The sequence below is a fragment of the Geotrypetes seraphini genome, chromosome 12 (genome assembly GCF_902459505.1).
Source record: "Geotrypetes seraphini chromosome 12, aGeoSer1.1, whole genome shotgun sequence".
Classification (NCBI taxonomy): Eukaryota; Metazoa; Chordata; class Amphibia; order Gymnophiona; family Dermophiidae; genus Geotrypetes; species Geotrypetes seraphini.
Window position 1 is genome coordinate 12033367 of NC_047095.1, and position 16532 is coordinate 12049898.

The 16532-nt window shown below is 43.5% G+C and overlaps 1 protein-coding gene across 1 annotated transcript in view; it reads left to right on the plus strand.

The window, feature by feature from the left end:
* The window catches only part of COL11A1 (collagen type XI alpha 1 chain), a 528076-nt gene that overhangs the window by 364331 nt on the left and 147213 nt on the right, over positions 1-16532 (plus strand). The window contains exons 44-45 of the mRNA XM_033916645.1: positions 5106-5159; positions 12859-12912. Of these exons, the coding sequence (XP_033772536.1) occupies positions 5106-5159; positions 12859-12912 (108 nt within the window). The remainder of the gene's footprint in view (positions 1-5105; positions 5160-12858; positions 12913-16532) is intronic.

Below are 16532 nucleotides of genomic sequence, written 5' to 3' on the forward strand. Positions count from 1 at the left end.
CACTCTACAAGTATTCTAAAGTAATTTGGAGAAAATAAGACCATACTAATTGCAACTCTTTCAATTTAAAAAATATCTTTTGAGAAACACGCGCGATCTGATGATTCATCTCTGATGCAGAGTTAAGAATGACACTGAAAACTTTAGAATTTAGGTCAATTGAGTTCCATCATAACATAAAATCATTTTTGGTATTTTATCTGCTTATAACATTTTTTTTGACAAAGATCCCCCAAGTCTGCATAATTTTATAATTAGATGCTATTATTCAATTCTGACCCATGAGGTAGAAAGGGAATGGAAGAGTCCTCCCTCCCTGAAAATCAGTACTCCAGGAGGATAGGGGGCCTCGTGTTGACATAGAAACATAGAAACATAGAAAAAGACGGCAGATAAGGGCCGCGGCCCATCTAGTCTGCCCACCCCAATGACCCTCCCCTATTTATCTCTGTGACGATCCCATTTCTTCTTAAAATCAGGCACGCTGCTCGCCTCGATCACCTGAAGTGGAAGTCTATTCCAGCTGTCAACCACTCTTTCGGTGAAAAAGTATTTCCTGGTGTCGCCGTGCAATTTCCCGCCCCTGATTTTCCATGTATGTCCTCTTGTCGCCGTCGGACCTTTTAGAGATGATAGTGGAAGTGGGTAGCATCAACATACTACTATTATTAATTATTTCTATAGCGCTACCAGATGCATGCAGCACTGTACAGAGTCACAAAGAGTAAGAAAACAGTCCCTGCTCGAAAGTGCTTACAATCTAAACAGGCAAGACAAACAGGATGTCATGGATACAGTTAAGGGGAACGGTTAATCAGTAGGCTGGAGCAAAGAGGAGTAGGGTTAAGGATTGAAAGCTATATCAAAATGGTGAGTTTTCAGTCTGCTTTTAAACAAGGGTTGGGGTTTGATGGACAAACTCGGGTAATTTATTCCAGGCATAGGGGGCAGCTAGATGAAAGGAACAAAGTCTGGAATTGGCAGTGGAGGAGAAAAGTAACGTTAAAAGTGACTTATCTGAGGAACGGAGTTCTCTGGGAGGTGTATAAGGAGAGCGAAGCAAGGAAAGATATTGAGGGGCAGCAGAATGAACACATTTGTAGGTCAGCAATAGGAGCTTGAATTGTATGTGAAGGCGTATAGGGAGCCAGTGAAATGATTTACGGAGAGGGGTGACATGAGCGTAGCGAGGTTGGTAGAAGAGGAGTTGCGCAGAAAAGTTTTGCAAATCTAGACCCATTTGAAGTACAGGCAGTCCCCGAGTTAAGAATAAGTTCCGTTTTTTAAACCATTCTTAAGTTGAATTTGTATGGAACTTGATCCTGTACAGTACACAGTCTGTAAAAACATTAAACATTAAAGAAACAGTCTTCAAAACAAAGTACATGTTTTTTAAATATAAAGAAAAGATAGCAGGTTTACACTTTTGTTCTTCATCCGTCCCACTGTTCCCTCTCCACCACCATATCCAACATTTCGCCCTCTCATCTCTCTCTTCCCCATGCATCTGTACCTCAGGCCTCTCCCACCACCTCTTTCTTCATTTCCCCATGTGAACTGTCTCTCTTTCCCTCTCACTCAGACACCCAAGCCAAATAATGCTCACTTTCTATTCTCTCCCCACCTCAACATCTCTTTCCCTCACTCACTCCATTGTTCCATCCAATCTTCCAAGTTCATACACCCTCCCTTCTTTCTTCCTTCCTTCCATCCTTTGTCCGAAGTTTGTGCTCCCTTCCTTTTGTGTCCCAACACGACCTTTCTTCTCTCTTCCAGTGCCAACACACCCCTCCTCCTCCCTTACATGTCTCAACGTGCCCCTCATCATCTTTCCCTCCCATCGCAGTTCTCTTTGCAAAGCTGCGGCTCGCGGCTGACCCAGCAGCCTGACCCTTCATGCCTCCCGTGGGTGTTTACCTCCTCTGGCTGGCTCTCTCCTCCCAGTGGCACTTGTCTTCATAAAGCCGTGGCCACTGCTTCCAGCACACAGCTTGCGGCTGACCCAGAAGCTTTCCCACTGACGTGAGGGAAGGCTTCCAGGTCAGCTGTGAGCCACATGCTGGAGCCAGCGGCTGTGACTTTGCAAAGAGAAATGCCACTGGGAGGAGAGAGCTGACCAGAGGAGGCACAAAGGGTCAGACTGCTGGGTCAGCCGTGAACCGCGGCTTTGCAAAGAGAACTGCAATGGGAAAAGGGAACTGACCAGAGGAGATAAACACTCGTGGGGGGCACAAATTTGGAACGCAGAACAGAGGGAAAGATGATGATGGGCACGTTGGGACACAGAAGGGAGGAGGAGGGTCATGTTTGGGCAGGAAGGGAGGAGGATGGGGCGCATTGACACAGGAAGGGAGAGGCAGGATCCCTGTTCATAAGTACAAGTCTGACGTAAGTTGGGTGTTCTTAAGTTTCAAGTTTTATTTAAAATTGTATAAAAACACTTATAAAAAATTTCTAAGCAATTTACAATAATAAAAAATGGGCATAGGAGGAACATATAAAAGACAGACATGAACCATGACTAACTTTAAGCCTGGGTAAAAGGGACTGCCTGTATTCTTCGGCTCAAAACCACAAAGAGAAGTGATTATGAACCTCATTTTAGAAGCATCCCTCCATGTACATAGCTGCTTTTAAATATGTAGATCCTCACACACCTACAAATAGCAATTTTTGATAGTCTCTATTTACATATGGTGATGAACACCATGGGGCTCATTATCAAAAAACTAAAACATCCAACAAACCACCTAAGTCGGCACATGGATGTCCCAATCATCGGGACATCCAAGTGCCAATAATCAAAACCATTTTTCTGTGAATCTAGCAAGATGTTTCATTCGCTATGCAAACAGAGTTCCGGGGGGTGGGTGGGGGAAAGGGTGTTGGGAGGCATGTTTTGGGCATGTTTAACTTGGACATCTTGTAGCAACATTTGAATTTTTCTCAAAACATCCTGGATGTTCAGAACTAGACCTGTTTTAGAAGTGTCTTAAGTGCCACAAAGATACCTAAACTTACCAGATAACCACTGAAGGGATTAAATAATGACCCCCCCCTCCACTCCACTAATGGTCACTAATCCTCTCCCACTCCACAAAGATCTGAATAAAACAGTATATACCTGTCTCTAAAATGGTTCATAGTCTAAAGCGCGCGAGGACAAAGGCGCGCCGACAACCCAGCGCAGACAACTGAGCGCAGGACTTGATCGCGCCGAAGAAAAACCGTATTTTAAAGGGCTCCGACGGGGGGTGTTGGTGGGGAAACCCCCCCCACTTTACTTAATAGAGATTGCGCTGAGGCTGTGGGGGATTTGGGGGGTTGTAACCCCCCTCATTATACTGGAAACTTAACTTTTTCCCTGTTTTTTAGGTTACACCCCCCACACACCCCCAACATGGCAGCGTGAAGCAGCGCGATCCCTATTAAGTAGAGTGGGGGTGGGGTTCCCCCCACACCCCCGTCAGAGCCCTTTAAAATACGTTTTTTCTTCGGCACGATCAAGCCCTTCACTCAGTTGTCTGCGCTGGGTTGTTGACGCGCCTCTGTCCTCGCGCGCTTTTGACCCGTCACCCTCTAAAACAGCAGTACTTGGTATGGAAAAGCTTAGTAGAGCATCACACAGGTGTCTCAAGTAACCTGGTGGATGGGCTAAAGAGCCATAGAGAGGAGAATCCATGCTCATAAGCCACTCTAACCACTACATTTAGGGTGGAAAGTATGAGTCCACTAAAACCCACCACAACCCTACTCTGATTCCATATACAGTAGGTGCCACCTGAAGCCATGAGGACTATTGAGGTGATAGGTGGGTCTAGTAGGTTTTGGAGGAGTTTTTGAGGGCTCACTATATATTATAAGGGGTATATGGTGAGATGTACTTCTGGTACTCTTTATGTGAAGTTCACAGTAGTATCCTCTAAGGTCCCACTGCTCTGTTGGCATGTTTGTGTTGCCAGTCCATTACAATGTTAGCCACTCTCATATCTAAATGATCTGAATTTGGAAGTTTTCAACTAGGACATTTCTTTGGTAGAAAATGGCATATAAAGTTAGAAATCCTGAGGGTTGGACAGCCTGTCAACCTAGACATCCAAGTAGGTGTTTTTCATTTAAAAATAAAAATTGGGGGGTATCTAGCAGTTTGGTTTTCAAAAATGGATGTTTCCGTGCTTCTAATTTTGGACATTCTATGTTTTACAAGAAGAATTCATGTTGCTCTGAAAAAATCTAGATGTCAGCATTCACATATGCTCCAAAGCATGCCTACTGGAAGAGGCAGGTATAAAGGCCAAGGCCACCTCTACCACCCAATTTCATCCCTTCCCCTCCAGGCAACCTATTCTCATCTTTAACAAGAAACAACACCCCCCTCCAGGCATCTGATCACACCTCACCCCTACATAAAGACACACCTGAAAGCTCCTGGGCAGACCCCCACCCTCCAACCCCAATCCCCTCAACCTTGCTCTTACCAAGTTCCCATATTCTGCGGTGTCCGGTAGGAATAGGAGTGTTGCACACTTAACTCTGCTCCTTTGTGTTCCAAGTTCTACCACAAGGGGTCAGGCTGTCAAAAAAGGGCAGCACGCATATCCCAGGTTTATATGCCAACATCTAGATGTTTTGCATTTTTTCTAGAAGCCTGACCTAGCATTAGTACTAGAAATGTTGTTCTGCTATAGCTACATAAATTGTTTCCACATATAGCATAGTAGTTATATAGAATTTTGTATCAAGCTGTGTTTTCAAGGCACTCCAAAACAGTTGAAACAGCTATGCAAGACTTTATTGTTATTAATACACAACATAGTAAGTTTAAAAAGTAGCATTTTATTTTATGTTAAAAAAAATGGTGTATTGTAAAAGGCAGGTCTCTTCATGCTTTGCAGTTTACCAGTCAATGCAAGGATTAGTCTGTCAATGTGAGTTGAGAAATCAATGCAAAAGTACCCCTAAGGCCTTCACACTTGAAATTACAGAATAAAAGAGACACCCCATAACCATGTTAGGTGTGACATTTACAGATGCTGTGATAACGATTGCTGTTAAATGGTAGGTCATTGTGAACAAGAAACTTAACTTCTGTCTTTTAATTACAGGGTGAAATTGGTGAATCTGGACAGAAAGGAGGGAAAGGTGATAAAGGAGAAAGTGTAAGTTCTTAATTGCTCATTTCTGTGTAGTCAGTTGAATAGTGCATCCTTATACATGTTTCATTATGTTTAGATTACATTTGCATGTTGCATTTTACTTCTGTTTGAGGCAGAGTTTGCTTTGTTTTCCCTCTCTAGACTTTACTTTCCCCAAACTTGCCTTTATTGCACACATTTCTGATTGTAGATCTGAGACTGTTTGATGCGTTAGGTGAAAACTATTTTCCCATGCATTTAAAATTCACTGGATTCATTTCAAAGTCCTGAACTTTGCTTAATACATTTTATTTGCACTTTGCACTTTGAAAAATTCCAAATAAGCTTCCTTGTTCCAGTACAATTTGGTTCATTGATGTACTGTAAAATAAACAGTCCATAATAATAATTAAAAGGAATATTGCAGAGCTGTACTCATTAGAAGTTACGAGCACGACTTTGTAGACATTCTATAAAGTGGTGTCCATCACTTCTAGTCCCATTACTTCTCCAGATACTTCAGGTTTCAACCTTTCTTTCCTGAGCCTGGAGTACTTCATAATCACTAAAGGCATTCCCTTAGGGCAGGTTTAGTGTCCATACACTAAACCTCGCATATTCTCACAGATGGGTGACATCATCTACGGAGCCCTGTTACAGACAGTGTTAAAGTGTCATGTGCAAGTGATTTCCCACCTGACGCCAGCTCGCAAGGTCATCAGTTTTTCATTTTATGTGAAGTGAAGATGACGTATCTGGACTTCTTCCAGTCAAGTTTGCCTTCCCGCTTCAATTGTCTTTTATTCTTAACCGCTATTTTCTTTTTAAGTTAGTGTCTCTACCATAGTTTTTTGTATCATATGTTTTTCCTTAGTTTTTAACTTTGGGCCTGTTGCCACCTTGTACGCCTTCAGCCTTACTGAGGGCATCAATGGTTTTCCGACAGAACTTTCACTCATAGAAACATAGAAACATAGAAGATGACGGCAGAAAAGGGCTACAGCCCATCAAGTCTGCCCACTCTGCTTACCCACCCCCTTTCTATGCCCTAATGACCCAATTTCCTTATCTTGACCCTCATAGGGATCCCACATGGGTATCCCATTTATTCTTAAAGTCTGGCACGCTGTCTGCCTCGATCACCTGCACTGGAAGCTTGTTCCAATGATCAACCACTCTCTCTGTGAAGAAATACTTTCTGGTGTCGCCAGTGGAGTTGGAACTATAGAGGACTGCGAGGAATTACAAAAGGACCTGAATAAGCTAGAAGAGTGGGCGATGAGATGGCAGATGAAGTTTAATGTAGAGAAATGTAAAGTCTTGCATGTAGGAAACAGAAACCTGAAGTACTGCTTATATTCTTATGTTCTAGACAAGCATCAAGGCATCCATAGCATCGAGTCACTCACATTTCTTACATCAATGCCATCATTCTTCGATACGGGCTGTCACTTCTGAAGTGTGCCTCTTTCTTGGGGTTACCAATGTTTTGACACTCTGCTGCACTTTATGCACCTACTTCATAGTACATGGTACTAGTGCATCCACTTCAGCATGTACAACAGGAGTTGTACTGTGGAGGGCTGGCAAAGAAGATGTAATGCTAATTGGCATTGAAGCCCTTCCCATCTACATCAGTACTGGCCCAGCTTGTATATAGTTTATTAAGGTCTTACAGTACTGAATCTCGCTCTCTCTATCATAAGTCAAGATCCGTTGATGCTCGGTACCAGTTATTATTTCTCAGTACCCTCTTTTATCGAGGCCATATGATACCAGATCTCACTCTTTGTCATAATTTGAGATCCATCAGTGCTTGGTACTGGTTCTTATGTAACAGAATGCTATATATATATTTGTATTGGTTAAAATTAGAACATCAAATTCTTTATAAATTACTGGTCATGGTGCATCTTTGTATACACAATAAGGCACCGAAATGTTTCATGGATAGCATTCTGCCATATGAACCACAGTACATGTTGTGCTCGGGGACTCGCAATGACCTACATATTCCAACAGTGAAACAGCTGTGGCTAGCTGTGTCTAGAGCTAGCATATTTTTGTGTGTGGGTCCTCGGAAATGGAATAAGCTTCTGGGATATTTACAACAGAAAACAAGTTTGAGTAGTTTTAAGAAAATGTTGAAGAAACACCTCTTCTGTAAGATGAAATATGGGACTTGATTTATAGTTTTTTTGATGTGAGGTGATGGTAGCCTCTTTGAAATTTTAGGAGGCTTGTTGTATTGTATGTAATTTTGTTTGTGTATTACTCTATTGTGACCCGCCTTGGGAAAGGCGGGGCATAAATAAATAAATACAAATACAAATTTTATTTTTCTCCACATTGATGTAGCAGTACTAAATGATGGAGGACTCTCTCGGTACCGTTTCTTCCATGAAATGTCCCTTCCCATTTGCTTATCACAGTCCTTCTTCCAGACAGTGCCATGGACATCCTAGCATTAAATCTCCAGCGTGTACTATCTATCAATGAACATATACTGATGGGCATGACAAGTTTTCCATTCACAACTTGCATCTACTATGCTGCTTCAATATATGCAAGGTATCTTCAGCATTGAGTAAGACAATGCATACCATCAGTCAACTGCATTTGTTGCACTCTGGCCATGTGTATCACTGATTTCTGCAAGTGGGGATTTTTAGTGTGTGGACCAGAGTGTCGGTACCATATTGACCTACCTCTGCAATCCACACACCTATCCCACTGTACTTTTTATGCAATTTGTTCTCTGCTGCACACATTCGCCTTTAGCTCCAGTTTCATTTCAGTTCTTCTATATCTATCTCCAACCTTTCTTAATATGCACTTTCCCTGAGCCTAAGTTCTCTGAGGCCGGAGTCTTCAGACTCCATCTGATCTATCTCCTTGCTCCGTGTCTCTGACTTTCAGATCACTGTCCAAGATCGCCTATCACACATTCCTTGTTCAGGCAAACACTTATTGGTGACAAAATGGAGGAGATTCTACAAATGCTTACTTGTCACCAGCAGAGCGTATCCACCTTCAAAGGGTCAATCCTATTTTCAGTAGAATCACCCAGATTCTCAACAGGATGATCCGGGTTCTTAGCAGAATCAACCAGGTTCTTCATGCACTTTCCAGTGCTACTCATGTGCGTAATTTTTTGAACATGCCTCTTTAACAACCTTCCAAGGGAGCCTTCTTTCAATTCTCAACAGACTTCCCTTCTTCTTCAGGAAATTATGTCTCTTCTAAAACTCAACATCATAGAGCCAGAACCCCCTTGTCAGAAAAATTAGGGTTTTTACTCACAATACTTTCAAATCCCAAAGATGATTGGAGGCCTTTCGTCTAATTCTCGTCCTCCGAGCTCTCAACAACTTTTGGCCAAAGAGAAGTTTTGCATGCTATACCTAGGATCTTTATGCCCACTTGTAGACAAAGATGAGTGAGTGTGCTCTCTAGACCTCAAAGATGCATATACACACAACACCATACATCTAGCCCAGGGGTAGGGAACTCCGGACCTCGAGAGCCATATTCCAGTCGAGTTTTCAGGATTTCCCCAATGAATATGCATTGAAAGTAGTGCATGCAAATAGATCTCATGCATATTCATTGGGGAAATCCTGAAAACCCGACTGGAATATGGCTCTCGAGGACCGGAGTTCCCTACCCCTGATCTAGCCCATGGAAAGTTCCTTTGCTTTTGCGTTGGACATCACCTTCCTCAGCACAAGATGCTAGCCTTTGCACAGTATCTATAAAATACCTAACTGTGATAGCATCAACTCTTTCTGCTCCTGCATGACAAGTACTTCTTTATCTGGATGACTGGATAATCAAAGCTGCATCTTCTCATGCAGTCCAGTCAGCTACGCAGGCGACCATAGCTCTTCTAGGATTTGAAGTAAATTATCAAAGCTTTCATATTCAACCATCTCAGATCATGCAGTTTATAGAAGTGGTACTCAACACTAATCTGTTATGCGCTTGCTTGTCCCAGCAGAGACAGGTAACATTGCTTTAATTCTGCACTCATATGTCTACTGTTCAAAAAATTTCAGCAAGACAGATAATGTGTCTCATGGGACATGTACCATCCACAGTTCATGTGACCCCTTCGCCCATCTGCACTAATGGACTCTAGCATTTCAAAAGTCTCTGGCCACAGATCCACTATCCCACAGGAACAAAGTCTCCTCACCTCTAAGTCAATTTCTCAACTGGTGGTAACAGCCAGCAAATCTGTCCAGGGGTTTGCTGTTCCATGTGCCTCCACACCTGCAAGTACTCATGACAAATGTTTCCATGAGTACTTGCAGGGGGCTCACCTTGATGGTCTGCAAACTCAAGGAGTTCGGTCCACTCGAGAGAGTGCAGTACACTTTAACTTGCTTGAGCTTCAGGCAATCTGAAATACTCTCAGGACATTTTGGGATCATCTTCTCATCCAGGTTCTCCTTGTCAGAACATACAATAAAGTACCAATGCACTATATCAACACACAGAGAGATACAAGGTCTCTTCTTCTGTTTCAAGAAGACTTTCATATCTGGAAATGGTCAATTTCACAAAATATTTTCCTCAAAGCAGTATACATGCAAGAAAAGCAGAATGCTCTGGCCAATAGGCTCAACAAATTTCTTCAGCCGCAGGAGTAGACTCTCAACTCTAAGGTCTTGGGCCACATCTTCTCAATTTGGTGGACTCTTCAGATAAACATTTTTGCGTCCCCTTGATTGACTCCCATAAAGTGATCAATTCTACTCCAGACAGTTCTGGAAGCAGATGCATGTCTTCTGGATTGGTCACACAAGTTCCTGTATGTGTTTCCGCTAATCCCTCTTGTTCTAAAAACATTATTCAAACTCATGTGAGAACCCACCACCATGTTTCTCATAGATCCTCAGTGGCCGAGACAACCTTGGTTCTCCCTACTGCTTATAAGTGTAAAAGATCCAATTTCATTACAGATATTATCATCTCTGCTCACTCAGAGTCAACGTTCTGTTTTACATCCCAACCTGCAGTCTCTGGTACCTCTCAAATTGAGCTCAGAAGATTTTAATCTTTTTGTCCCAGTTGAAGCCATTATAGCTGCTTCCAGACAACTTCTACTCAGAAATATTAGTGATTCAAGTGGACCCATTTTACCACATAGTGTAATCTCCATTCCTTCAGTGTTGGACTACCTTCTGCACCTTTCCAACTCTGGGCTTAAAAACACTTCTGTCAGAACTCACCTCAGTATTTTTATTACATATTATGTCCCTTTCAATAATAAACCTCTAGCTACTCATCCGCTAATTTCCAGGTTTATGAAAGGACTCTTGAACTCAAAACATCCACTCAAAACTGCCTCCAGTTGTTGAGATCCAAGTGTAGTTCTCTTTATTCTGATGAAGCCTTCATTTGAACCTCTTGCAACTACTCATCTTAAGTATCTCACTTGGAAAGCAGTCTTTTTGATCTGTGTCACCTCAGCTGAATGAGTGAGTGAACTTCAAGTATTAGTTTGTGGCCCACCTTATACAGTATTTCATCACGACAAGGTGGTCCTCAGAACTTATCCTAAATTCCTTCCAAAAGTAGTCACAGAATTTCACCTTAATCCATTGTGTTCCCTGTTTTTTTCCAAAGCTTCATTCTCATCCTGGGAAAATGGCTCTTTCACGTTGACTGTAAACATGCCTTGGCTTACTATTTACAAAGGACTAAGCTATACAGGTCTTTACCTCAACTGTTCATCTCTTTTGACCCTAACAGATTAGGAGTGCCTCTAATTAAATGAACTATTTCCACATCGTTAGTGACATGCATTTCTTTTTAGCTATGCTCAGGCTGGGCTGCCATTCAAGGGACGTGTTACAGCATACAATATCTGAGCTATGGTGGCATTAGAGGCCTTTTTGTGTTCTACTCCCATTGAGGATATTAGCAAAGCAGCTACTTGGTCCTCAATTCACACATTTACATCTCACTACTGTCTGGAAAGCTATTCCAGAAAAGATGGTCAGTTCAGCCAAGCAGTGCTACGGAATTTATTTTCTTCTGGAAGGCCAATTCTCCCTCCATACTTTTCAGTTAAGCTAGGGAGTTCCATCTATGAGAATATGCTGCCTGCTTGTCCTGGGATAAAGCACAGTTACTTACCTGTAACAGGTGTTATTCAGGGACAGCAGGTAAATATTCTCACAGCCCACACACCTCCCCTAGATGGCTTCTGTAGTTGGGCATAGAACTGATGACCTCGCGAGCTGGTATTGGGCAGGAAGGCACTCACACATGCTTGGTGTGGGCAGTCTCGAAGCTTTGCTAAAGCTTAAAGTGACAGTAGACTTTAGCACTGTCCATATCGGGCTCTGTAGATGACATCACCCATCTATGAGAATATCTGTCTGCTGTCCCTGGATAACACCTGTTACAGGTAAGTAACTGTGCTTTAGGGTTATCATATTTAGTGACGAAAAATCCTGGACACATGATCCTGCCCTATTCTACCCCCAGCCCCACTCCATTATGCCTCAGCCTCACTCCCACAAAACCTTATCTCTTCTTTCCCGAGCTCTGGGCTACATCTGGTGGGCATCCGAGCATGCGCAGATGTGTGTGACATCATTCGTGCATGCTCGGAGGCCCTCCAGATGTGGCCGGAGTTTGGGACTTTCTAAAACCTGGACAAACTGCTGGGTTTTGGAAAGTCCATACTCTAAAAAGAGAACATGTCCGGGTTTTACCAAACGTTTGGTAACCCCCCTCCCCTACCAGCACCACAAGCACTACACACACATATACAATATATACCACCACATGTCTCTACTTAAGACCATATGGCTGTGAGAACATGCACACTCTTCCCTAAGTTCCCAATGCCCCCTGGGGATCTTACTTCCACTCCAAGTACAACTTCCTAGCTTTGAACTGGAGACATTGATATTGGGAAACTCTTTTCCCTTTATGTCAGGCCCCAGTTACTTCTCCTGGACCTGCTTCAAGCCCCCTTAGGGTAGAGATTTGTCCTTTCTCCTGACTGCAGACATGTCTAAACAATTCATGACTGTACCAATGTGGAGAGATTTTGGGCTTGTTTTATTTTTGTTTTTCTTATTACAAACTAATGGAATATTTGTTCATATTCGCTCTGAACATTGCTTTCAAAAAATTAAAGTAGCATTTCATTTTTTCATGAAGCTTCTCAAGATTTGACTGGACAAGCTGGTGTCCAGCCAACAATCTCTGACATCACAGCAGCTTGAGAGTGCTTGTGCCTATCATGTGTGTTTGATTGCTTCTATCCTGTTTTTTTTATTAGGGCTCTTTACTCTTGTTTTATGATTTTATAGGTTTTGTGCACTACCTTGACCCATTCATTGGATAAACATAAGAATTGCCACTGCTGGGTTTGACCAGTGGTCCATCGTGCTCAGCAGTCCGCTCACATGGCGGCCCTTAGTTCAAAGACCAGTGCCCTAACTGAGACTAGCCTTACCTGCATACTTTCTGGTTCAGCAGGAACTTGTCTAACTTTGTCTTGAATCCCTGGAGGGTGTTTTACCCTATAACAGCCTATAACAGTAAGGTGGTACTGTATATCAAATACAAAATAAACATAATCCTTTTAAAAATATTACATTTTGTTTAGTGTAGTGCATGAATATGATTAATGTACTTGCATGTCTCTTAAAATTCACAGTTCAAAGATTTCATTGTCATTTCTTTTTATTTCCAGGGGCCTCCTGGTGCACCTGGTCTTCAAGGTCCCATTGGAGCACCTGGTCCAGCAGTGAGTAAAGTCATTTATAGAGCACACCAAAACACTATTATGTTATCTCCAAATTGGATCATATAGGGATGGGCATTTGTTTGAAACTATATGGGAAATGCCAGTGGCGTGGAGGGGCATAATAAAAAAAAAAAAAGTCTAACTCCCCTTTTGGCCTAAGGCCTTAAACATTGAAAGTAGAAGCAGGGAAAATGTCCATTATCAAAAAAAAAAAAAAACGTCTAAAAAGAAGTTTTTTTGATAAAGGCCATAATGGCCGGCCTCTTAAGTTCAGCTGTTTAAACGCCCAGAACACCACTACGTCTACACTAACACCATATAATCAACCTAAAAAAAGCCTAACTCCCAAACGCCCAAAACAGGAGCTTTTAGGCGAAGGAGGAGCCAGTCCTTCGCCTAAAAGCTGGATTCTGTAACCAGTGTCTGTCAAAAACAACACTGGTTACAGAATCCCCCCTCCCCCCCCAATGATCCGGGCAGTAGAATCCCCCCTCCTTCCCCGGCACCCCCGAACCCCCCCCCCCCAACACTATCAGGTAGGAGGGAGCCCAAGCCCTCCTGCCCTCGATGCAAGGATCCCCCCAAATCCCCAATTGCCCCCCACCGACCCGCAACCCCCCCACTGACCCCACGACCACCCCACCCCACCCCCCTCCTTGTACCTTCAGAATCGTTGGTCGGATGGACGGGTGCCAAGCCCGTCTGTCTGACAGGCCAGCCATCGTTGAATGGCTGGCCTTAGGGCCTGATTGGCCAGATGGCTCAAATCCCGCCCACAGGAGAGGCCTAAGCCTACTGGCCCTATTCCGGTTGGCCCAGGCGTCTCGGGCCCCACCTGTGGACAGGATTTGAGCCGCCTGGGCCAATCAGGCTCTAAGGCCAGCCATTCAATGATGGCTGGCCTGTCAGACGGACGGGCTTGGCACCCGTCCATAGAAACATAGAAAGATGACGGCAGATAAGGGCTACAGCCCATCAAGTCTGCCCACACTATTTACCCACCCTCTTAAGTCTACTGACCCCCTAAAGTATAATTGTATTTATACTGTCACTCTACTGACCCGCTCATTCAAGTTCATACCCTAGTGATCCTATCCCTTGGCATGACCCTCGTAGGGATCCCACATAGGTATCCCATTTGTTCTTGAAGTCTGGGATGCTGCATGCCTCGACCACCTGCACTGGAAGCTTGTTCCAATGCTCGATCACTCTCTCCGTGAAGAAGTACTTCCTGGTGTCTCCACGAAATTTCCCTCCCCTGAGTTTGAGCGGATGTCCTCTTGTGGTCGAGGGTCCCTTGAGAAGAAAGATATCATCTTCCACCTCGACCCGTCCTGTGATGTACTTAAATGACTCAATCATGTCTCCCCTCTCCCTACGCTCTTCGAGAGTGTAGAGCTGCAATTTGCTCAGTCTTTCTTCGTACGGGAGACCCTTTAGCCCCGAGACCATCCTGGTGGCCATCCGCTGAACCGATTCAATTCTGAGCACATCTTTACGGTAATGTGGCTTCCAGAATTGCACACAGTATTCCAGATGAGGTCTCACCATGGCTCTGTACAATGGCATCATGACTTCAGGCTTCCTGTTGACAAAGCTTCTCTTGATACAACCTATCATCTGCCGTGCTTTAGATGAAGCCTTTTCCACTTGAGTGGCAGCCTTCATGTCATCACTGATGATTACTCCTAAGTCTCGTTCTGCCGTAGTCCTGGTTAAAGTTTCTCCATTCAGGGTGTAAGTTCTGCAAGGATTTCCGTTACCGAGATGCATGACCTTACATTTCTTGGCGTTGAAGCCCAGCTGCCAGATCGAGGACCAACGTTCTAAAGTACGCAGGTCATGCTCCATAGTATCCTGTAGATTGTAGTCGTTTACTATATTGCATAGTTTGGCGTCGTCAGCGAATATGGTTACCTTACCATGAAGCCCTTGAGTCAGATCCCCAATGAATATGTTGAAGAGGAGTAGGCCAAGGACTGAACCCTGCGGCACTCCGCTTGTCACCTCCGACATTCTAGAGAGGGTACCGTTAACCACTACCCTCTGAAGTCTGCCACTAAGCCAATCTTTAACCCATGCAGTTAGAGTCTTTCCCAGCCCCATCAAATTCATCTTGTTCAGCAGCCTGTGATGTGGGACGCTGTCAAAAGCCTTGCTGAAGTCAAGTTTCAAGTTTATTAAATTTTGATTTTACGCAATATCAAATATTTCAATGCGTATTACATAATTGTAATGTACAATAGAAACCAGGGATGACAAATACAAATACAAATAAGACAAAATACAGACTAATCATTATGTTCTATTAATACAAATTGAAACATGTAGGTAAAAGGTGGAAATACAATTTAAATAATTTATAATATTAATAAAAAAGGAAAAAAAAAAAAAAAGTCCAGGTATACGACGTCCAAGGACTCTACTGAGTCCAGTCTTCTTGTTACCCAGTCAAAGAAGCTGATAAGATTGGACTGGCATGACCTACCCTTGGTGAATCCATGTTGATTGGGATCCCGGAGATTTCCCTCATTCAAGATCGTATCTAATTTATGTTTAATTAGTGTTTCCATGAGTTTACACACTATTGAGGTGAGACTTACCGGTCTATAGTTCGAAGCCTCAGCCTTGCAGCCCTTTTTATGCAGAGGAACGACGTTGGCTGTTTTCCAGTCCAACGGAACTTTCCCCGTACTTAGTGAGAGATTGAAGAGCACTGCCAACGGTTCCGCCAGAACATCTCTCAATTCTCTGAGCACTCTTGGGTGTAAATTGTCCGGTCCCATGGCCTTGTTTACCTTGAGCCTTGTTAGTTCACTGTAGACATCCCCAGGTGTGAACTCAAAATTCTGAAACGGGTCTTGCACGTTTTGTTTTGCCTTCAACTGTGGTCCGTATCCCGGTGCCTCGCAGGTGAAGACTGAGCAGAAGTATTTATTTAGTAGTTCGGCTTTTTTGGAATCCGCCACCACGTAGTTTCCGTCCGATCTTCTAAGGCGTACTATACCGTCTGTGTTCCTTTTCCTATCACTGATGTACCTAAAGAAGGATTTGTCCCCTTTTTTAATGTTTTTTGCCAGAGTTTCTTCCACTCGAAGTTTGGCCTCCCTAACCGCTGTTTTGACCGCTGCATATCTGGTCTTATACTCTACTTTAGTTTCTCTTCTCTGTGTGCGTTTGTAGGAAAGAAATGCTTTTCTCTTCTCCTTAATGAGGTGAGAAATCTCTTCAGTGAACCATTGGGGTTTGTTGTTTCTTTGCCGTTTATCTACTGATTTAATGTAGCAATTAGTTGCTTCGTGTATGGATGATTTCAGGTACGACCACATAGTTTCCACATTACCGGTCTCTGCTTGGTCCTGCAGCGTCTGATGAACGAAATCTCCCATGCGGGTAAAGTCGGTGCCCTGGAATTTGAGTACCTTTGTTTTTGTGCTTGATTTAGGGAATCCTTTCCCAAGGTTGAACCACACCATGTTATGGTCGCTGGAAGCTAGCGTATCTCCTACCGAGACCTCTGAGACGCTTTCCCCGTTGGTGAGTACCAGGTCTAGGATCGCCTGGGCCCTAGTGGGCTCCGTTACCATCTGTCTGAGATGTACTCCTTTTATGGAGGTCAA